Source organism: Cnephaeus nilssonii (genome assembly GCF_951640355.1).
Source record: "Cnephaeus nilssonii genome assembly, chromosome: 2".
NCBI lineage: Eukaryota > Metazoa > Chordata > Mammalia > Chiroptera > Vespertilionidae > Cnephaeus > Cnephaeus nilssonii.
In genome coordinates this window covers 80,202,609-80,227,385 of record NC_137073.1, presented here as the reverse complement: position 1 = coordinate 80,227,385, position 24,777 = coordinate 80,202,609, and the positions used below count along the sequence as shown (strand labels likewise).

Below are 24,777 nucleotides of genomic sequence, written 5' to 3'. Positions count from 1 at the left end.
ATGATTGAAATCAATGTTCACCAACCATCTGTGTTAATTCACTTTAGGAGAATGTTTGTTTATTTTCTATTTTACTAAAAGATGAATGTTTGGAAACACTGCTGCTCTACTACCAGTAAGAAACGCGAATGATTGTTCTTAAATAGATTTTTTAAATTATGAAATTAATGTGGTGCTGTAGTAACTAGTGAAACAGCACTAAGATACACCAAGAAAAATAAATAATCCTCATCTCTTCCGGTCCCTCTATCCAATCACAGCCCCAGGTGGCCGCTGTTTGCCTTCCGTGTTTCTCTGTATTCTTCTGTCCCTTGTGCAGGTGCACGAGTGCATTCCCACCCACCATTTCTTGCCCTTGTTGCTGCTCTCTTCAGAATGAGATTGTAGCACTCGCTCTTCCATTTGCTTTTCTGACAATGTCAGTCTTCCAAGTCAGATTTATCTCATTCTTCTTTATAATTATATACTATTATATATTACAGATATATCACATTTCATTTAACCATTTTCCCATTGACGGTCATTTGTGTTATTACCAGCCCTTTCCTTCCTCTGCCCCACCACAAACAATGCTGCAATAAACATCTTTGTACCTATGTCCTTACATACTGGTCCTTTTTTTTTTCTTCCCTATAGGATAGATTCCCAGAAGTGGAATTGCTTGGTCAAACGGTATGTTTATTTTTAATTTTAATAGATATTGTTAGATTATGTTCCCCAAAGGACTAGCAAATCACATTTGCACATCAGAGCACCCATTTCCTACATTCTCACCAGCATTGGATGCTACCATTCCTTTTCATTTGTGCCAGTCTTATTTTCTCCGACCATTACTTTAATTTGCATTTTCTGCAGTACCATTGATGTGGAGTATATTTTCATATGTTTATTGTCCATTTGAATTTCTCTTTGTTTCATTTCATGTTCATTTCCACTGCCCATTTATTTATTTTGTAGTGTTTTTGTTTCACAGTTCTGGGAAGCTATTTATTGTGTTTTAGAAATGTTAATACTCTGTATTTTTGCAAATATATCTTTACAGTTTTTGTCTCTGTGTGCCTTTTGCCAAATGAAAATTGTTTATTATTATTCAATCAAATATGTTTGTCTTTTTTTATTTTTTCTTAGTTATCTGTTTTGCACAAGGTGGTGTCGTCCATCACAAGGTCATACAAATATTCTCTTAAAATTTCTTCCCAAATTTTTTAAACATTAATTCTTACTCCGGTTTTAAATTTTATAAATGATATGAGGTAGGAGTCTTTCTTTTATTTTTTTCCAGTTACTTAAATCCTAGTTATAACAAGAAATTTAATTTTTCATGGGACTGAAATGTTACCCTTGTCACATATATATTTGGATCATTTCTGGACTCTGTCTTCTGATCTCTGTATATCTGTTTCTGTGCCAAAACCATTCTGTTTTGAATTCAATGGCTTTTTATTGAATCGTAATGTCTGGTAAGTTCTCCTTAACTCGTCTTTCTTTAATACTTTTCATGGTTGTTTTTAAACCATTTATTTTTCTGGCTAAGTTAAATTTAAAATTTTGGGACTTTTTTCTTAAGTGTTTTCAATATAAAAGATAATATAACAATGAATATGATAAATATAACAAAAATTACTATTTTTTAGTTTGGGGAATCTTAAAGACAATACTTAATTTAAATTCTTGTAAATGTGAATAGTAACCTACTTGGGTTCACTGATATTCTTGATTGCTTTTAGAAACTTTAGTTGTTATAATATTAAGGTAATAAATACATTTGTGTTTTTCTAATGGCATTTGAAATATTGGAGATAAACACTAAAACTGTGATAAGAAATAATAGTAATATTGTCTTACAAATGAACACAAATACAATTACATAGGAGGTTTGTATTTTGCTTATGAAAGCAAAGAGACATCCCTTGTAGGTTCTACCCATGTTCACTTGGTTATAGAGAAAAGACACAAAACCATTAATTTGTTCTATAGCCAAAAGTGTAATGATGAAATAATTAATGTATTGTGATTATTATTGAATGGTGTACTTGGAAAAATTATAATTATGTTTAAAAAAATGAGATTCCTAGTACTTTCAATATTATTAATTAAATAAATGGATTGCTATGGCAATTTTTGCATGTGTATAAATATTAAAGATGATAATTTAGAAAAGAGGAGAATATTAATGAATATTATTCACATAAGGAAAAAAAGGACTTAGTAAATTTAGAGTTACATTTAAACCTTCTATATAAACTTACAATCTTTAAAAAATTATCTATTTATTTACGTATGTATTTTTAGGTATATTTTTGTTGATTTCAGAGAGGAAGGGAGAGGGAGAGAGAGATAGAAACATCAATGATGAGAGAGAATCATTGATCGGCTGCCTCCTGCATGTCCTACACTGAGGATCTAGCCTGCAACCCAGACATGTGCCCTGACCGGGAATCGAACTGTGACCTCCTGGTTCGTAGGTCTCATGTGGCTCACTCAACCACTGAGCCACGCTGGTCAGGCTATTTATTTATTTTTTAATCCTCACCCAAGGATATGCCCATTGATTTTAGAGAGAGAGGGGGAGAAAGAAAGGGGGAGAGAGAGCTGGTAGGTGAGGGGAGAGAGAGAGAAACATCAATGTGAAAGAGAAACATCGATTGGCTGCCTCCCGTACGGGCTCTCACCTGGGATCAAACCCAAAACCTAGGCATCTGCCTTGACTGGGAATGAACCGCAACCCTTCTGGTGCACGGGATGATGCTTCAGCCAACTGAGCCACCTGGCCCACGCTGCACTTACAGTATTTATTAAATGAAAACGAAATATAGTTTTTCTGCTCTGTTCTAAAGAAGGTAATGAACAGTTACCTTCCAGCTTCTAGTCCATACTCATATGAAACATCATACTAGGCACTCCCTCCCTGCACCCCAATTTTGATTTCTAATATTACTTTCCACTGAAGTGCATCAAGACTCTTTTTGGAACTTAGGGAAAAATTATCGGTTTGGAATAGGTGTTTTTGTTTGTTTGGTTGGGTTTTTTGTTTTTGCTAAAGAACAAGCATGCTTTCAATGGTGTGTGGAGGCTGAGCTATAAAGAACAGATGAGCCAAATTGAAGGCACTTCTGCTGGCCCATAGTGGACAGCTAAGTGACAGAGGAAATGGTAATTATAAGGCCTTGAACAAGTTGAGCCTTCCAGAAGCCAACAGTCCATCATGTTATATCAAAGGTGACAAATGGCATAAATTGTACTAATTAAAAGGCATATCATGTGTCAAAATAAGCTGTATTTCGGTCAATTCAAATTGTGTTTGCTGCACTCAAGTTTTAATAATCATCAAAATTGACAGATGTGATAAACACATATAAAAAGATATAACTAGATTATATTTTAAATGTAATTATGCGTGAGTGTTAAATATCTGTAGGCTATCACTGAAACTTAAAATCACAGTAAAAACAATAAATAAGGGTATCATAAAATTAATAATAAAGGAATGTTTCCTTTACAATACTGTCAAATATTTAAACCTTTAATTTGCTCCAGGGCTGCCCAGTTCTAAAGACTCTGGAAGGATAGAGTTGTTTAAATTAGGATAGAAAACCTCTCTGCTTTTATAAAGCAAAGAAACATAAGCAACCATCTGTGACTGGGGTTGGAGTGACTACAGGCGTCCACAGGCAATAAACAGAGTAGTTTTTATTCCTGGAGCCAGAAAATCTCTGCAGTGTTGCTGCAGTGTTTCAATGTATTCAAAAAGTCACCATAATTAGAGGACGTGAAGCGATAAACTAGGAAGATATAAGCACTAGAATAATTAAAATAATGCTCACAGGACTTGAGGATTGAAGAGGGTGATGCCCCAATGCAGCAACATTGAGTAAAAATAACCATGTGTTGATTTAAATGCATGAACTGTCATGAAGAGCCCGGCGCCTCACATAAAGATACTGGACAAGTGATGATATGACTGAGCTGACCACGAACAATGACGTACCTCCAAAAACACGTCAGGTATTACGTTCTGACAGGCAGGGCTGTCTTTTCTGGACCTAATAAGGTAAACTGGAACCCATCTTCATTCACAGGTATCCTTAATCTACATCAAACGGAAATAAAACAACTTTATGTGATGATACTTTTAAAAGATGAAAAAAATCTTACAACTAAAAAAAACCACACCAACTAAACAAAACTGAGCCGAGGTGCATGTTTTCCACACATGAATTATCAGCTTAAGACTTGCAAAAGTTGCCTACAAATGGCCAAGGGAAAATGGGAACTTTTCTTGACGTTCTAACTTCATACTATCCTCTTGTTCTTGGAAAATGTTACCCTCCTTAAACATTACCTTTGTGTGTTTGGTGCTTCCTTAAAATGACCTCAACATAAAATCTCACCAGTTTCCCATCTTTATTTTGTCTTGATCCACCACTGGAATATGTTAAGCCTCTTACACATAGGAGGTAGACCACAGCATTGGGGCGACACGAGATCCCATGCAAGCGTGGGACTCCCGGATTGCTTCCATTTCACACAGGCCTGCCGGCGGTAGAGTGCTATCACCAGAGAAGATGTAGTTCTTTGGGAGTGAGGACTCGCTCTCCCTGGGCTCATCCTAGAGATTATAAACCAGCCGTAAGTGTGACCTAAGCACTTGGTTGTTCTGCTGCTGGGGCCTCTGGCCGTTAAGAAAGGTGTTGAGACTGTCCATATATTCAGATGAAGCCACCGGTCAGTAGTCATTGACCCTTATTCGCGGTGCCTGAAGGAGGATGGCTGCCTCTTTAGGGAAACCTGTGAGCTGGGACATGTGCTGCAGCTGCATTTCACTTCCAGGTTGTTATGTCAAAGGATGACATTTTACCAAAGAACTTATATACTTATATGCATAGCCCTGGACACGGGGCAATGGGTAGTGAAGAACTGGGGAGGGTGGGGAGGGGCTGGGAGGAGGGGCTAAAGGGGGGGAAGTGGTGGGGGGGAAGGATGACTTTTTAAAAGGACAATTAAATTTGGCCCCTAGGTATTAATCCCTACAATATTTTTATACATCTAAATATTTAAATGTGAATCTCCTTGAGTTTTCTATTGTCATTTCTTCTAACATTGAAATTCTAATGAATGAAATAACTATTTGCAAAGAAACGTTAAAAAAAAATACATTGGTCTCTTCTCCTAGTATTGGCTTTGTTGGGGGCCAGCTTACTATTTTTTAGAAAGAGATCGGGCTATTGAAATGTATTGAATAGAAACTTCACAAGTGAAGAGGGCCTGTCACAGAGATGGAAAGTACAGATATTTTAAATATAATTACAGTTATATTCAGTAGTGGGGGAAAAAAAAGTCAAAGCATTTCTTTTGAATGCCATCCTGAAGTGCGGAATATTTTGTAAGAATGAGTAGAATAGCCGCAGGCTGGAGGGCACCTCAGCATTCTCCAATTGAGGACAGCACATATCCCCAACCCCCAATTTATCTGGCCAGGTCTCCACCAGCTCTGTGAAGGCCCCTCCGTTTTCATCTTCTTAGACCTCCAGCCATGGAGCATAAGAGCACATTTGTAGGGGCACGGCGACAGAACAAATATTTTCTTTTCCATGGTGGTTTCAGAAGAAGCCTTTTATCTCCTCGACGGCTAGGCTCCTTGGATGTCTGAACAATGAAGAATCTGAGTGAGCTATGTCTACCGCTGAACCCTGGGAGCCGCACAGGCTTTGAAATGGATGACTGCGCATTGCAGGGCCACAGAAAGGGGAGGGAGGGGTTTCCTCACAGTTTCTGCATTGATGTCTGCCAGTCAGATGGCTTTGTAAAAGGAGCCCAGAGCATTGTAACTGATTAAAAGAAATGCCAGATAGTCGAAGGCTTTCATACCCAACATGAGCCTGGCAGAAAGGATTGTTCTCTTGGGGTACGTTAATATTGGGGAATCTCACTCTCTGGTCTTTAGGGGTCAGCCAGTGACCACTGAGACAGGTGTTGGCAGCGGGAACCTTCAGAATGAAGGCTGAAAAACTCTAGCAGCCGTTGGCAGAACGGCCTCGAGAAGAAAGGAAGCTGGCTCGTGGGAGAAGGGCTTTGGTGGTTGTAGGCACTCTCTGAGGTTGTGGCTCACACGCTTCACGTTTCCCTCTCATTCTTGGCCTCTTTCTGCTGTGGTCCTGGATCTGCATGTCCTGAAACCTCAGAGGTCCCATTGCCTCACACCTCAGGGCAACTCTCAGCCCTCTTCTCCATAGCCTGTAAATGACTCTATTGAGGACTCCGTAGCTCTTGCTTTTTTTTGTTGTTGCCTGTGTACAAATCCCTCTGCCCATGTTTGTAACCCTGAGCACTGACCTTAGCCTAAGAACGCAGGCCTATATTTCAAGTTGTTGGTGGGGAGGGGGGACGGATGAAACTTGGCCTTGTAGTTAGAGGGATTCAGAGTTGTAACAAATTGTTGTCTGGCTCCATAAACTACCATCCAATTATTGGGAAATGGGGTTTGGAGCAGAACGAAGAAAAATCTCATCTTCAGATGAGCTTTAAAAACCTGTCATAAAAGAGGTAGCTGGCCCTGGGTTCAGTTGTTTTTCCATCATCAGGAAACACGCAAATCCTTCAGTGTATGTGGTGTGATAGAGGTTTAAAAACCAAGCCCCCACAACCCCATTTTCTCCCTGCTGCCATCTCCTCTGATTGACTCATGAGATTTGGTGGTGCTTTGCTGTCAGAGCAGCGGTGGCTACGAACCAGGACCTGTTCTCATTGAAATAGCTAATTTCAGAAGCGTTTGTGCATTTTGACCTCTCTGAACTTTTATGGGTCCTCTCAAAGAGGGAAGTAATTCAAACCTGGAGGCATTTCTAAGAATTGTTGTTGGAGAATAGACTGATATGTGTATCCCTATTATTATGGTCTTTTAAAAATTTTTTTTACTAATAATGTAGAATTCATAGTATCTTAATAAGTTAGGAAATAATTGGTCTTTGTAGAAAATAATAATTTGAATAATATTTCTGTCAACCACACAGGTGATCACCAGAAACCACAGACAGGAAAAAAACAAACACATTGCAAATTATCACTTAAAGAAAAGGTAGTTTAAAAAGTAGGGAATTGAGATTTCACTTCTATCTCCCGATGTACCAAATAACTTTTTCCTTTCGGTATTTTCAGCTTTACAGCCTCTTAGCATTAAAGAAATGGGGTAGCATTTTATTTTACCGTAAAAATTCTTGTAACATAAAGCATTAATCATTTTTCCTGACTATTTCCATTGTAGAAATACATAGACGTACGAAGGATAAGAGTCTGTATCCATGATCTCATCTCACAAGCCTTTTACTATGTTTTTTCAGGCTGTGTTCTAAATCCTGTGACTTGATGATTATTGATTCTCAGTGTGCGCTTTCTTCCCGGCTGGGAAATGCTTTCTAGAGCTGACAGGCGTGTATGAGGGCAGTGCTCTTCTTACCCACAGAACTGGCTGTATCTTTAAGCAGAACAGCCCCGAGAGCGGAGTGCCGGACTGTTTCGAATGGCCATGTATAGTTGTTTTTAGGGCACTGAGGCAGTTCCCTACTTTCAGTAATTCATTTTTTTAAAATTCCAAATGGCCTCATTTTTTCCACAGCTGTTGGTGATATTTGTTTAGGATCAGGGAAGTTTGCACTTTTTATGTGCCGGAAATCACTCTGAACAACACATTTTAATAGGTTCCAGTAGTCAACAAAGAGATGCTATATTCATTTAGGGAATAGAACAGATTTTCTTTGTTTTGCCGTAACACTTGGGGCTTTCTAAGATTTCCCCAGAAACCAGCACTGCAGCCATTCTTAGCCACGCTGTGATTTGGAGAGCGATTTATCGATCAGGGAGGGTTTCCCCGAGTGCCTCAGGGTACATGGTTAGTGGAACTTGGTGCGCACTGCCCTGCTGGAGTGGAGGCTCCCGGGGCCGGGCGTGTGGTTCCAGCCCCATCCTCCGTGACTGGAATCATGCCTGGCATGCAACAGTTCCATAAATACTCGTAGAATATTGCTTTGTGTGTTTTAAAATCACGTATCTTCCTTGCTGCTTAACACTCTCAGGGGCTGGCCCATTAGTTGATTGAGCAGTTACTGAATTCCTCGGTTAAGTTGTTGAAACTTGTTAAGGATGGGCTGTTCTCCAAATATGATGGTGGACGTTGGTTTCTCCACTTAACATATTTGAGTTTAGTGCAATTTCATTTTATTTTGTGCATTTATGTTTTTATGAAAACAGATAAGAGTGAAGGATTCATTATTGATTAATGTTTTAATGTTTTCCAGTCCTTTATATAAAGGAGTGCAATTTAAATATAATGTTATCCTTAGTTCTAATTTGTCTATCTGGGGATTTTGCCAAAGAGCATTTTAACTATGAGTGATGCAAGCTTCCGTTTACCAACCTGACTTGAGTGCCAGAAATAGCTAGCCATTCATTGTGCTTCTCATTGAACTGGCTTGAATTCCTTACATCATAGCATTGCTGGGAGAAAGGAGGCAAGTAACACGGATGAATAAAATAGATCTTAGTTGATACGAATAAAATTAAGCTCTTTGCAGTTACTCCCATGGTATGAATTACTCTCATGGTATGGATACATTTATCTGATAACTATTCTTTTGCTAGATGAGGGCAATAAAGGAAAGAGACAAGGGGTTTTTAAAAAGTAACCAGTGGGACCAGGACTGAGGAGCACCATTATTTTAAGTGGTTGTTTTTATAGTAGAAGTATACAGGCATGCGCGAGAATACTACTAGTAAACACCGCGTTCATATTGTAGGTTACCTCTGGGGGAGAGGGGAACTGAGGTCAGGGAGCAGATGCTGGGGGCCTCAGCATAGCTTTGATCTATGAAGCCAAGTAGTTGACCTTTAGGCAGATGTTCATTGTGTTATTCCCTCCCTAGATTTTTTTTTTTTAATCAAAAAGTGGAAGTAGAAAATGGAGAGTGAGCATGCATGAAGTGAGGTTTCCTCCAGCTCACTTTTGGCATTAAAAGGTTCAGCTTTCTGTACCAGCTTTTTCAGCCTCTGCACTGTGTCACGGAAGCGCAAACGCATGCCTAAGAGATACTGACAAATAGAATACACGTAGATACTGGAACTTGTTGAGTCATCAGCGGTGTGATTACAATGCCTCCCAATACATACTCATTTACTCTTATTCCTCTTTCACCCAGTTCTGCTTCTACAGAAACTTTCGGCAGCTCCATGTCTGGGCAGTTCTATCACCTGCAGAGACTTTGAAACATAGGTACCCAAGTTAGCAGCGCCTGGCTTCTCGTTGTCTTGGTCATAGTGATAGAGGATCCTTTTCAGGGTGGAAGGTCCTGTGACTCACTACCCCCTCAGTGGATGTTCCTGGAGCCACTCCGGGAACCTGCATGTAAATGATGGGGCTGAAAGTGATGGGCACTGAGAGTCACTGGAGGCACACTCAGGTGTGGACGCTCAAGAGGAAGGGAGCATTGTGCTGGGCCCTGGGAGGTGGGTGAAGATGTCCCAGCCACCCCGTGTGTTAGTTTGCTAGGGCTGCTGTAACAAAGTGCCACAAACTGGGGCTGAAACAACAGGAGTTTGTTGTCTCACAGTTTCCGAGGCTGAAGTCCGAGATCAAGGTGTCGGCAGGGTTGGGTGCCCATGAGGACGGAGAGGGAGAATTGGTTCCAGGTCTTTCTCCCAGCTTCTGGTGGTTTCCTGGCACTCTTTGGTGTTTCTGGGGTTGGATAGGCATCATCTCTGTCTTCATTGAACCACATGGCATTTTCCTTGTGTGCATCTGTGTCCTCATTTCCCCCTTTTATAAGGACACAGTCTTACTGGACTAGGGCCCACCCTTATGACCTCATCCTAACTTTGTCATCTGCAAAGACCCTCTTTCTAACTAAGGTCACATTCACAGGGACTGGGGGTTAGAACTTCAACATCTGGTGGTGGTAGACACAGTTCAATCCATAACCCCTGCCCCTCCGTTCTCATCACACGCCTCACATCTGGAAGGCAGATTCCACCCGCCAGTAGGCATTGTGCAGCTCTCACTTGTGATCTGTGGAATTTCTCCTCCTTTTCTCACCAGATTCCTCTGAATGGTTGCCATAGCCCTGCTGACAGTGAAAGGACTGTGGAAAACACAGGGATAAGACAAGTTACTTGTCAGGGAGATAACAATTGAAAGTGCATTTGCCAGAGAACAATGCCAGGAAGGCATATGAGTTGCTCCTTGCTACTGACTCTTTTTCCTTCTATCCAGGCTCTTCTGCACACCTCATTAGAGCAAAGACTAATCTATTGAAATCCAATCAATTCCACTTTTGATGATGGAAGATGAATACTATTTCTACTACATTTCCTATGAAATAGGGCTTTGTGGATAAACCTGGAAGCCTTTCCCCACCCCCTACTTATAACATTGTTTCTTCAAGAATATGGTCTGGTGTCTTACCCTTAAGGCTGCACCTTCACAGCACAGCCCAGCCCAGTGTGTTGCTGAGAGGAGCTGGGAAAGAGGGGTTGGGTAGGACCAGAGTGCATGGCAGCTTTCTCTCTCCCGCGTAAGCGCGAGGTGCAGAGGGACACTGAGCAAGAGTGCTTCTGTACAGGAGGCTGTCACCTCACTGGACAGTGATGTCATTTTGGTGAACAAGGTTGGACCTTTAGGTGCCTTAAGGATTCTTCTGAAATAGGTTTATGTCCAGAATTAAAACTGGCTGAGGCACTAGCAGGGACATCTAGCTGTATACCTGGTATCCATGATCCCTACTGCTCTACTGATCAAACTCTGGTTTTTGTCTGGGTGGTAAACTGCTCAGCTGAAAACCTGTAACTACCAGCCTCCTTCCCTCACAGCTGGATATAGTCATCTACCTAATAAAAGAGTAACATGCTAATTGACCATACCCTCGCGACACCCACCAGCCAATCAGGAGTGAGTATGCAAATAAACTCAACAAAGATGGAGGGTTAGTTTGCATACACAGGCAGGGTGGGACACTTGCGTTGTCGCCATGGCGATGACACAGGTGTACTGCACCACCACAGCCACTCCTGGCCTCTGGGAAGGCAGAAAGGCTGCTCCGGCCAGAGCAAAGGCGGTGCCGGCAGCCAGGGGAATGAAGGCCCATTCTTGCACGAATCTTCATTTGTGCATCGGGCCACTAGTGGTAGTACATTTGGCCAATGAGACATAAACAGAAGTTGCTCAAGGGTGAGAACCCTTTTTCTATTCTTCCCTGCCTCCTTTCGATGTGGAATGCATTTGTGTTGGCTGGATCTCCAGCAGCCATATTGGCCTATGAGGTGAACATTAGGGTAGACTACCTACTAAGGAAGATAGAACTGAAAGGTAGAAGTGGTTTGAGTGTGGTGATTGGTAGCCAGCACAGCAGCCCTGGATTCCTGCTTCTGAACCTGTTTTACACAAGAAAGCAATAAAGCTATTTTGGTTAAGCCACACATTTGAGTTACCAGTTATATGCAGCTGCTGTTACACCTAATCCTAATTTGATCCAGAGATCCTTCCCACAGGAACCCAAACCACTGTCCTATAGAGAATACCGTGTATCAGAAAGGAAAGGCCAGTCCAAGGATAATGAAGAAAAGAGGATTGCTCTCTGAGATGTGAAGAGTAGTCTGCTGTGTGCAGACATCTTTTTCCTGGACATTGTTTATCTGAGGTGGAAGAGAAGACTCCAGCTCTGTGTTCCCTTTAGCTGATTCCTTATTTATTCAACACTCTATTTCCTAGTAGCACAGAAGGCGTTCGTCATTACCATTTTCTGCCAACTAACGTTTAGTTTCAGTAGCATCACCATCTTGGCAGTGCAACACTGTTGGGAATACCTCATTGCTTTTTACCTTTGTTTCAGAAAGTTGACTAGAAAACAGAGAAGAACGTGCTGATATCAGTGACTAGAAGTGTCGCCCTCCTAAACTTAATAGCTGACACCAGAGGGAAATGTTTTGACTTTGCAAAAAAGGATGACTCGCTTCCATCAGACATTCATTGTAGGAGGGCCGGTGATGAGTGTAGTTGACTCTGAAGGAAAAGAATAAAATTAAAGGTTGTGGACAGATTGGAAGTGTATCGGAGATGGGTGTATGAGGGATAATTAAGGAATTTGAATTTTTTAATCTCTCAAGGAGTAAAAAATTCCCTGATAATATATATTTGACTCTCTGACATGTTTTCAGGAATGTGTGAAGCAGAAAAGTAGAGACTTGCCTTTATGGGTGGACCCACAGTTTGTAGCCCCTGATTCTCTGATGTGCTATAGTGAATTGGGAGGAAACACGTGGGGGTGAGCTGCTGGGACAGCCCTGTGGAGGACGATTATAACATTGGTGCGGCAGAGCTAAGGTTGTACGCTTGGTGCTGTGCCGGGGTTCCACACAGCTGTGTTGGCTGAATAAAGGTTATCCCAAAGCTTTCTTGATCCATCCTGAATTATTCATGTTTATCTGCATCTCTGGACTCACAGCTAGTCCCCAGACAAACATTTTCAAGGAGGTCCAGATATAGAGGCAACATATTCTTTAGAACGAATTTTATCTGTAACGAGGTGAAGTCATTTTCTAAGTGTCTCATTTAAAGGCCCTACAAAGTATCTGTTGCTTGAGGAATTTAGGAGACAATTAATACTGTCCATTGACAGTATATAAAATATATTTTCTTACTGAGTTTGTCTTTCTTTATTTTATGTGTAAGGGGTTTCAAATATTCACTAGGCCTTTTAAAGGTCCCTTCTAACCTCAGTTCCTATTACACTATTTCCCCCAAGCTACCCATTTTATCAACTGTATGTTCACCTTCCTCAGTGCTTATCAGGATCCCAATTCTTGGTGGCGGGAGAGGAATTTCTGCACTGGTTTGGATAAATGTCTTCTTTCCTTGCCTTGCTTTGTGGAGGGGGTCGGGGAGTGATGAGGTGGATCAAAAAAAGCCCAGCTCACTCTAATCCAAACAGTTTTCTTAACACATTCCTGATGAAGTTATCATTAGTTATCACTTGTAGATTAGACTGGGCAGGACATTACATTGGATTTCAGTGATTAATTTCTAGTTGTTCATCTGCAGCCATCTAGAACGTTTGAAAATTGTTTTGTTTATCCATAGTCTCGCTGGCCTCCATCACCAAAAATATTCAGATTGTATTGAAGACAGTGCTGCTGCCCGGAAGGCGTGTGTATATTAAGATACTGTGAAAAGTGACGGCATCTAGTTTCTCAAATGTAGATCTCTGGTAGGTGCCCACTGAAATTCCAGCCACGGTGGGAATGCTGATGCCTGGCCTTCCTGTTGGATGGCCTCACCAGTCTTTCAAGTGGCTGGACGGAGCCCTGAAGCCATGTCACCTTCCAGAAATTAGGGGGACACTGTCAAAAGAGGTTAGTATCCAGCTTTATTCCTTCAGAAATGGTGACGGAAGCTACCTTTAAACAGTAACAAAGCTGGTAAGAAATAACGTACTGCCCACCTTCCATGCACTACGCCTCCGGGATTGCTGTGTATAAAATCGTAATCAGTAAGGGCTTTTTATACGAAAGTCCGTTTTTCAAACTTTATTTTGGATTATTTGAGAGGCTTCCGGAGCTGAAGAGGTAAGAAGTCTTCACCAGGAAAAGCTCTGTCACCTTTCCCGGGAGAGATGCCCAAACCTCCTCAGTTTTGTAGGAGATCGGCCCTTTCATTGGGAATTCTTGGGCGTGGAGAGAGGGCCCAGCCTGAGAAGTGAACGTCTTGTTTTAACCTCTATTTTGCTTATTCAACTAGGAATGTAAAAGGTCATTTCCATGGAAGACTTCGGTTTCATTCTTTTTGTTAGAGGTGGACGGTGTGATTTCAGAAGCGGAGGTGACTGAGAACTCTAGGCCACCCACAGCTTGTGTCTTTCAAGAAATAACATGGTTGGTTTTGTTATGAAAATAAAAAGGAAAAAGTCGAGGAAAGAGGAGATGAAATAAACTTGTGTTAAAGTTGCGCTTGCAGTTTGAATTTAATTCCCTGCATGGCTGGTTCTTACTTAAGACCAGAAATGATGAAACCTTCGTCTGAAAGCTGCAGTCTAAACGGAACAGGCGATATTGGGGTTGGTAATTAGCTACGCATGGGTCATGGGTTGGCGATTAGTTCTGTTTCTTAGAGCATGTCTGCAATCTTTGATATCTGCTTAAGTTATGTAAATAATTTGCAGTTTTTATTATGATTTTTCTATTAATCTTTGGCAGAGTGAAATTTCGTATTTTCTCTATGACAAACCATGAAATTTAGCAATTAAATTCTTTTATTTATTCAAAGTCTACATTTTGAATAAATAAATTTCAACAAAACGTTGTATTGGGGCTTTTATAATTTTACGTAGTGATTCTTTTGCAACCAATTAATGTAAAGGGCTCTTCATAATTATTTCTAATCTGATAGTTATAGGCTTTAATTCTCACCTACCAAGGAATCATATTTGAAACTCGTGGACACTGAAGCCAGAGGTCTTTGTGGCCTTTCAAAGGCTAATATGACTAACCTTTTGCATATATCAAGTTTATTATCATTTTATTACCACATTTAACCATCCATAGATTCTGTCCATATCTCTCATTGAAGTAAATTAAGTACTCATATTTCTGATAAGTCCCTCTGTCTACATTGCACTTATATGCCCCTCTTATGTAGAAAAATGTCTGATAAATAAAAAAATATTTTGGTGGTGATGATCTACTTTTGTAATTTGACTCTTTACAAGTGAAATCATAAGGTTTGAAATTGTGTATACTTGTATTTGGGCAAAATTTCCCCACCAAGCCTATAAATGGTTGTTCCTAACCCTTTTACTGATCCAGCAAGGTATTTTCAAACTTTTTTAGTCCCTACTTATTTCTTAACTGGTTATATGTCATTGTCTCATTTCCACTTACTAATTAAATAGAATAAGTCACCTCTTATGAACTATTCTTATTCTCTAATTATTTAGGTACTCTCATCCTGGGGTCTTTGGACAGCTCTCTGGAATCTATGAACTGCCTGAAAGTGTATATCAGTGTGTTGTGTGTGTGTGTTGTGTGTGTGTGTGTGTGTGTGTGTGTGTGTGTGTTGTATAGCTTTCATCTGATTCTCAAAAGCCTGCTTGACTGCCCAAAGTTAAGGACTATTTTGTTTCCTTCAGATAGGCCTTTTTTGTCTACCTAGATGTTAAGCTTCGGAAGTCATGTATATGCTTGTATTGAATAATTTTACCACTACAACTAAAACAATACAACAAAACTGTAAAGAGTAATGTTTAAAATATCAATATCAATTTAATATTACATATGAATGATGATGCTTTGCTGAAACGAAATATCCTTAGATATATGAATGTGCTGTTGCCTGCTACATTTGTTTGTTTTTGGAGATGATAATTATTTTATGCAATGGGAAACTCTGTCGTCTGACTTTTCTGATAAGAACCTTGAGCGGTGGATCCCTAGTGCCCCATGATATCATGTGGCCCTCACTTTGAGTTTTTAGTATTTAGGCCTCTGATCTTTTCCATTCGCTGAGGGCAATTGAAACAGTAATACTTGTCTAACGTGGTCATTAACACAGTGGAAATATGGCACTGAAATAATGGAGCAGTCTGAAATTAAGGGTAGTCATTACACAGTTCATATTCTTTAAGACTATCAATGAAATGTCAACAAAACTGTTTAAAAATGTATTAAATATTCATATTTCCCTAAGCATCATTTTTAGATTCCAGCTTGAGGAGCACTGACATAGAGTACATGATGGGTCAGAATTGGTGTAATTGCTTTTGGTGCATTAATGGATATGACTTGATTTATAAGTAGACTGATTTAATATTTATACTTAAAATAGGCGAGTCTACGTTTAATTAACCCTTGTCTTCATTCTCTTTACTGAAATAGTTATTTGTACCTAAGCTTTGTATTTTTTTTTAACTTGGCCTTGATTGTCTCTTATTCAAAACCCAGCCTTGCTTTTAGCTGTCTCACCTGCTGTAGGTACGCTAACATGGCAGCAAAAGAGGGGTCCCAAGGGCAGGTGGGGAAGAACATGGGCGAACCCGAGTGTTAGTGAGTTCAAAAGTGGTGGACCTCTGCAGTGAGTGGCAAAGTGCCGCTCTTTACTTGGTGATTCCATATTTCTTGAAGATGTTTTCCCAAAACATCTGTGTTGGGTAGCAGTAACTACTATAGTTAAGATCATATGCTTATTCCTGGAAGTAAGTCTGTCTTCTAGTTCATTTCTCCCACCTCGTAGCTATGTGACTTTGCCTTCCTTAAAATGGCCATGATGGAAGTAGGACCAGTATGAGGATTCCGTGACATAGTGCATCAAAAACGCTCTGCACAGTGCTCGGCATTAAATGTTTGCTGACTCCTACTAGTACTACTGGTACTATAAGAAAAATATTCAAAGTATTTGGGTTTTTTAATTCATTTTACAGACAGCATGGACCAGTAAAGGTCTGGGAAGAGGCTTCCCCGTTTCTCAATGAGATTTTTATATTGTTCAGTGTGATGTTTTTAGTGTAGCAGCGGTTGATGTACTCATATTATTATTCGCTCCTTTATAAGAGGAATTGCTTATCTCCCAAGGCCAGTTATATTGTGACCTTGCAGCCTCCTTGCTATCCATGGAATCTGCCCTTTTGCCCTTTTCCAACCTGGTTATCCCTCAACTCCTTTAAATTCTCTGAGCTATTTGTCCATTTCTGTTCTTTCTTCCCTCTCTATCCCGAGGGACCCCACGGCGAGCTTTGCCAGGTCACTACTCAGTGTGATGCTTAGTCCTACTGCGGCTGTAGCTACATTTGCTGCCGCGGCTGCCAGGTGCTTCCCCCATAGACATTTTCCTCTGAGTCCTTAATTGTAGGCGAGGTCGTATTATCTCTGTATTATCTCCTTTAACTGCTGTGAAAACCAAGGCCCAGAGATGGTAAGTCACTTGCCTAGGTCTTCATCACTCCTTTGACCTCATCATTCTGCTATTCCCATTTTAAAAGAAAGTGTTAATTTGGGGGTTAAGCATTTGGTGTGAATTGCATCGATGGGAACTTCCTTGGAACAGCCTGAATTTAAATCCTGGCTTTACCACTTAATAGCTACATGACCTTCGGCAGTTGCTTCATTATACAGTAGACATGGTCATAATGGCACCTGAATCTTGAACTATTATAAGGATTAAATGAAATAATATTTGTAAAAGTTCTTGAACAATTCCTGGTATGTATTAAGCACTGTGTAGGTTTGTTCAACAAATTGATGTCATAATGTAAGTCAATGACAAAGTCTTTTACATTTTCTTGGACTTTATATATTTACTAGAGGCCTGGTGTACGAATTTGTGCATGGGTGGAGTCTCTCTGCCTGGCCGGCTATCAGGGCCGATTAGGGCCATCTTGCCCAGTCCCTGTGGGAGGTTGGCCGGCCGGGGAGGGACAGTGGGAGGGCTCCAGGGCGTGTCTGGCCCGTCTTGCTCAGTCCCAATCAGCCGGACCCCAGCAGCAAGCTAACCTACCAGTCAGAGCGTCTGCCTCCTGGTGGTTAGTGCATGTCATAGCGACTGGTCAAGCAGTCGACTGCCCCCTGGTGGTCAGTGCACATCATAGCAAGCAGTTGAGCAGCCTTAGCATATTATGCTTTGATTGGTTGAACGGACAACTGGACGACTGGCACTTAGCATATTAGGCTTTTATTATATAGGATATGTGGACTGTTCAGGCTACTTAACTCTGTTAACTCCAATAATTTTTCAATTGATTCTGTTTGGCTTTCTAAATATCTATATCAGGGTCCTCAAACTTTTTAAACAGGGGGCCAGTTCACTGTCCCTCAGACCGTTGCAGAGCCGGACTATAGTTTAAAAAAAAAACTATGAACAAATTCCCATGCACACTGCACATATCTTATTTTGAAGTAAAAAAACAAAACAGCAAAAACACCCGCATGTGGCCCGCGGGCCGTAGTTTGAGGATGCCTGATCTGTATATATAAAAGCCATAGCAACTGGTTGCTATGACGTGCACTGACCACTAGGGGGCAGACACTCAATGCAGGAGCTGCCCCCTGGTGGTCAGTGTGCTCCCACAGCCAACCTCCCACAGCCCCAATCGGCCCACATGGCCAGCCAGGCTGAGGGACCCCACCCGTGCACTGATTCGTGCACCAGGCCTCTAGTAAAATTATATCATGTACAAATAATAGTATGTATTCTTTTTTCCAATATTTTTACCTGATTTTTAACTGACATATTGCATTGAACCCTATTACCAAATAAGCACTACACAACATGATTCTAAATTACATTCACAAGAATATAGTCATTATTTTTTATATTCCAGACTGTCATATATATGTTGGTATGTGAATATATCTTATAATTACTCTTGTATTTAGCTTGTTTAACAAAAGCTCTTGGAGATAGCTTTGTGTCCTCAGTTAAGTTTCTTCTTGGACTTGGTTTAATTATGTCAGGGTACTTGATGCCCAGAAATGAATTAATATATCCATTGTCTGATTTGCAAGGTAAGCATTTATTTAGGTATAATTAAGTAGCCAGCAGCTTTTATGCAGTTTGAGGTCAATCACTCTGTTGATTCTAATATGAGAGTGTATCCGGGTGTGAGAGTGAGAGAGAGCAAGTGTGTTTCCTTAAAGATCTAAAATTGTCCGATTATCGGCATACATATGTGCAAAATATTTTCAGTGATTTCTCCCCGTTGGGTAGAGTAGCCCTGATAGATAGAATGCCTCTGTTTCGTTAAGGCTAATTATTTCATGGTAGGTCATTCACCTAAGGATTACTTACTTATTTTGGCTTTGGAAACTGACCATCTTAGTTCTACCACTTACCACTCCACTTAACCCTGGACAAGTTAAGTAAGCTTTGTAGGTCTTAATTTCATTAGCAATGAAATGAGGTTGATGATAGTATCTCCTTCCTAGAATTAAACGTGAAAATGCATGTCGAGGGCAGGCATGGATGAATGAAAGCTGTGCTTAGCATTCTAGTAAAACATGTCTGTTCACATTGTGGTGAAAATGCAGAGTGGTGAGCAAACAGCGACCAAACATGAACATGCGGAGGCCACACCCTGAGATTAAGGAGCATTGAAAGAGTCTTCCCTGTTTTCTAAAGTTGTTACTGCTTTTAAAACGTAAGCAGTGACTGCAGGGAAGTTTCAGGTGCCACTATAGCTCTTGTTGTCATTATCTTGTGGAATCTGTAGCACGACAGTTGAAAGAGATTTATAAAAAATTAAGATAGTAGCAAATTCCAACAGGCTCATTTGTTTAACAAATTGCAAGGTGAATCTACTTTCTCAAGTTTTGTCTTTAGGCAACAATTTTTACTAATAGTATTTAAAATTTTTTTAAAAATAGCCGAAACCGGTTTGGCTCAGTGGATAGAGCGTCGGCCTGCGGACTCAAGGGTCCCAGGTTCGATTCCGGTCAAGGGCATGTACCTTGGTTGCGGGCACATCCCCAGTAGGGGGTGTGCAAGAGGCAGCTGATCGATGTTTCTCTCTCATCGATGTTTCTAACTCTCTATCCCTCTCTTCCTCTCTGTAAAAAATCAATAAAATATATTAAAACTATATATATATATAAAATTTTTTAAAAATATTTTTATTGATTTCAGAGAGGGAGAGAGATAGAAACATCAATGATGAGAGAGAATCATTGATTGGCTGCCTCCCGCACACCCTACATAGGGGATCCAGCCTGGGCTGTATTGAAAACTTTTTAGTATTTATTTGAATATTTCCATTCTATCTCCTGGAACAGGGGGCTATCAGTTAGAGTACTGAAAAATATATGCTTGTGGAAAAACCGTATGCTGTCTTTTCCCTATGGTAGCATTCTGAAATGTTTTTGAGGCTGTGCTTGATGCATATGCTTTCCTTTTTTAATAATCAAAGTTAGAACATGATAAAATGATAGAAATTTCAAAATAATTCTGAAGTAGCAAAAGTATGCTTTGCATTCACTGGTCTTCTCTAAGTCAGTTTCAGGTTTCTGGTAACCCCAAGGTTTCTTGTAAAGTTATTCTTACATAGATGTCAAGACTTTTCAAAATATAGGTAACACTCTCCCTACTTTTTGCTTTATGGCTTTGTTAGAGTTGATGTGTAGAATTCCTATTTCTAAAACACTGTGGGGATATTTTCAGATTTTCTGTTTAAAGAAAAATAGGTCACAATTTATATTTTATTCTCAATGTCTTTGTGTAGCTAATTGCTTTCTGCCTCGCCGCCACGCAGGTTATGTTGCAGATTTGGTTACTAAAATATGCTTGTTTTCCCACCAATAGAGAAAACTGGTTCTGAATAGCCTATATGATAAGCAGTAACTTTCATTGAATACCAGTACAGGTGTTTCAAAGGTCACTGAATGTTTTAAAAGTAAAAATCTTTAAATGCCACTTTTAGATTTTACTCTTTTGCTAATTAAAACATTCCATCATGATAGTGAAGTTAAAACTTTTATTAAGTTGGTATAATTTGGTTTTAAATTGAAACTGTGTGTTAGAATAATAAAAGGCACTAGAACTTCCTAAATAAGATTGTTTCTTCACAAGAGGTAACATTTGTAAAGCATCTATCAGAGTGCACAGTGCATCTCAGATCTCTCCCCTCTCTTTTCCTTTCTCCTTCCCATATGTGTATACTGTGTTACTTCTGATGCCTCTTTCCCCAAGAAGGATAGAAACATAAACTTATGTTTCTATATATTTTTTCTATTGCTGTGTAATAAATTACCGTAAACTTAATGGCTTGAAACAACACTCATTTATTATCCCGCAGTGCTGAAGTCTGAACAGGGCTCAGCTGGATTCTTTTCCCAGCTCACAAGGATGTCAGAATTCAGTTTGTCACCATTGCAGAGCTCAGAGGGTCTTCCATCTTCTCCGGGGCAGGCAGGAGAAGCCATTCTGACATTTCACCTTCTTTTAAAGGACTTACCTGATTAGGTCAGGCCCACCCTAGGGTAATCTTTTTATTGACTCAGCTGCTTAATAACCAAATCATGGGAGTGGTCTTCCATCATTTCACAGGTCTGTCCACTGTGAACAGGGAAGGGGCGTGTACACGAGTGTGACTTATTGGGGGCCTTAGAATTCTGCCTACCATATCCTGGGATTTTTCCACTTTTCTGTGGGAAGGCGAATACATGCACATTTGTTGACAACCTCCTGGTTGCTAGGCACAGTGTTATGACCTCCATTGTACAAATGATTAAAACTTAGACTCAGGGAGACTAAATCACTGGCACAAGATCTCACTGACTTCAAGAGCCAAACGAAAAACCTCGGAGCCAAACTCTCCAAGTGAACGAGAGCCCCATTTTTAGTTGCTCTTTCATATAAACAGTCTCGGGTTTTTAAATGAGCTTTTGTTTTTAACAGTTCACAATCAGATTGGTTGTTTAAAATCTATGAACCCATTTCTCCAGGGACGCCATGCTATAAATGGTGAGTTCCCATCTAGAGAATCCAACTTAACCCACACTCTCAGGAAAATGGCCTTTGGAGAATCCAGAACTTGGGTCTTAATCCCCGAACCCCATGGAGGCAAGCATAGCCCCTGGCCCCGTGGATCTGCGGCAACTGCCTTGTGTGGGCTGCCTCTGAGAGGTGGCAGTCCACAAGGCCCAGGCCACCCAGGGAGGACAGGAGCAGGTGCTGCCCTCAGCGACAGGAGAATCTCCCAGCATTGTGACATTGGGATCCTATTTATATTGTCAACTACGTACCGTATTTTCTGGCAGATAAGTCGACTGGGCGTGTAAGACGACCCCCAACTTTTCTAGTTAAAATATAGAGTTTGGGATATACCCGCCCTATAAGATGACACCCGGCGTATAAGACGACCCCCGACGTTTGAGAAGATTTTCCTGGGTTAAAAAGTCATCTTATACACCGGAAAATACGGTAATTATGTTATACTCTATTACAGAATCGTATTAGAGCTGAATTCTCTTTTACATAGAATCAGTTGTCTAACTATATCAGGTGTTGAAATGGTCATTCAACTTCCATAGGAGGTTGTGTTTGAAACTTTCTGACCATGATTTTTATTGATTTTTCTTTTTCTTTTTCTTTTTTTTTTTTTAAGGAAGGGAGAGGGAGAGAGAGAAAGAAACATCAGTGATGATAGAGAATCATTGTTCTGCTGCCTCCTGCATGGCTCCTACTGGGGATCACGCTCACAACCCGGGCATGCACCCTGACCAGGAATTGAACTGGTGACCTCTTGGTTCATGGGTCGTCACTCAACCACAGTGCCACACTGGCCGGGCTGACCACCATTTTTATTCTTCAGTTACTTTTCTTCAGCCATGTTGTTTTAAATCTGTATCAAAAGGTGACTTACAGGGCTTACATCCAACTGATATCTACATGTGAGGTAGAATGGTTTCAAAATAACGTAGCCGCAGTCTCTCTTCTTCTCTCCTTCCCACCTTGAGTCCCATCTCCTTCCTGTCTTGAATTCGTGTGGAGAAAAGAGGGGGGGCATGAACGACTGGCTGGGCATCCCCACAGCAAGCAGGAAGCACTCTCAGGCTGAAGTGATTGAGGAGGCCCTTGTGACCGGAATCCAGGAGGACCTGTGTCTGTGGAAGGTCAGATGGAAAGCGGCTGGGAAGGGAAAATGAGCGAAAGAATGTCTGCGGTTACTTCTCTAACCCTTTTTATTGCTTTGGCTTTTCTTTTGTGCCTCAGTGTCATGCTTGGTGGCTTCGATGCAATTATTGAACCGTATGGATCTGAAGAACTAAGTATGGACTTTGGCCTAAATTTAAACTTTTTTAAAAAACCCTAAATTTTACTTTCTTTTCATTTACTGCCTCGGGTAAAATAAATGAATGAATGAGTTCTATTCCCTTTTGATCTTCATTTCAGGCTATTCAAAATGCATGGCTGACAGCCTTCAAAGGAAGGACGCAGCACGATGTTTTATTCAGCGCATCGCTGCTCTGCCCTTCGCTGCAGCGATTCCAGTAGCTGCGCAGGTGCCTGGGAGGTTGTCAGGGATTAGCCACCAGTGGGTGACAGGTGGTACCATGAGGTACCTGTTCTAGGTGGAGTGGAAATGACTGCGGCAGCCTCTGGTTCATGGAGGTTTGTGTGTTCCCCGCGTCATGCTCAAAGTTCCGTCTAAATTCTTCAGATTCCCATCTTGCCTCACGTGTGGAGTCAAAATGACCTAGAACGCAATCAACAGTGAGAAACGCATAAAAATAACAGGGTAGCTTGTAAAACAGATTGTTTTAAATAATTCTGTGCCTTTGGGACCAATGGCACCTCCTTTATTCCCTCCTCCTTGAGGGTGTCCCCCTCCTCCGTCATTGGCTGCAGGGAACTCTTTCCCAGATCATTCCCTTAGTGCCCCCTAATGACATGTAAATAACATGAATGATTACAGCTTGATTATGGGTCCAGTATTTATGACGCTCCTGGTAACTTGCTGCATAAATTTAAGTCTGTGAGTAAATTCTCTTAGGGACAGTCAATGTGAGAGGATTTTATTTTTCTTCCCTGTTTTTTTATGACGTACTAATTCTTCTCACCTCTGAATTCTTTATTGTTGTTTCTGCCCTGGAAGAAGTAGGGCCCTGGAAAAAGGATATTTTTTTTCCCTGAATGACTTTTATGGTCCCTGTAGGGTTCGGAGCAGATCTGAGTTTCTGCCTGATCCTGACCTGTCAAAGGAACGTTGAAATGAAGGAACACAGTACCCATTTCCGCATGAACTAAAATGTGGGAACATTTCTCTCTCCTGCCTCTTCTCATAAAGCACGTCCAATTTCCAGTCTGTGCTTTTATGAAAATCACAGGGGAACAGCTTTCCACTATTTTCTGATTGCTGAGGGATTTCAGTGTTTTAAGCTTTTTGCTTGGGCATCTAGGTATTGAGAGCTAGCCTCCCACTCGTTGCACTACATCCTGCAGACTTTTCTTTCTAGAAGAATTATTATAGCAAAACTTCCACAGGACAGTCTCCTCTCTGCCACAGTCCTTGTCCATCCTGCAAAGCATGTTCTATGGCAAGAGACAGACCAACCCTTAAAGCTTACACATTGTTACCAAAGTCTAGTTGGCCCATAGGAAAAAAAGTGAAATTGTAATTTGGGTTTGAGACCGTGGGTACGTTTCACATTTTAGTATTGTATTGCACCCTTAGAGGCAATAGCCTGTGATATGAGGGGGCAGCTTGGGACTGACATTGGTAAAGACACATTAGCGTTTATTTAATTACTAGAGGCCTGGTGCACGAAAATTTGTGCACACGGGGCGGGGAGCGTATCCCTCAGCTTGGCCAGTGCTCTCTGGCAGCCCGGGAGCCCTCGGGGGATGTCCAACTGTGGCTTTGGGCCGCTCCCTGGGTGATTGGGCCTAAGCTGGTAGTCAGACATCCCCTTGGCTCCCCAGGGATGGGGCCTAAGCTGGCAGTCAGACATCCCACTGGCAGCCCGGGAGCCCTCAGGGGATGTCCGACTGACGGCTTAGGCCCACTCACCACGGGGAGCCCGGACCTAAGCTTCAGTCAGACATCCTTAGCACTGCCAAGGAGGTGGAAGAGGCTCCCACCACCTCCGCTGTGCTCGCAGCCGTCAGCCCGGCTTATGGCTGAGCAGAACTCCCTCTGTGGGAGTGCACTGACCACCAGGGGGCAGCTCCTGCGTTGAGCGTTTGCCCCCTGGTGGTCAGTGTGCATCATAGTGACTGGTCATTCCTCGTCATTTTGCTGTTAGAGTCAATTTGCA

At 41.2% G+C, this 24,777-nt stretch overlaps 1 protein-coding gene across 13 annotated transcripts in view; it reads left to right on the top strand.

The window, feature by feature from the left end:
• Window positions 1-24,777, top strand: part of MAST4 (microtubule associated serine/threonine kinase family member 4) — a 522,072-nt gene that overhangs the window by 289,192 nt on the left and 208,103 nt on the right. For 8 of the 13 annotated variants that reach the window (XM_079794432.1, XM_079794437.1, XM_079794425.1 and 5 more), the window contains one exon: window positions 637-672. The exons of the other annotated variants lie outside the window; for them this stretch is intronic. In XM_079794432.1, the coding sequence (XP_079650558.1) occupies window positions 637-672 (36 nt within the window). The remainder of the gene's footprint in view (window positions 1-636; window positions 673-24,777) is intronic. 13 annotated transcript variants of the gene reach the window in all.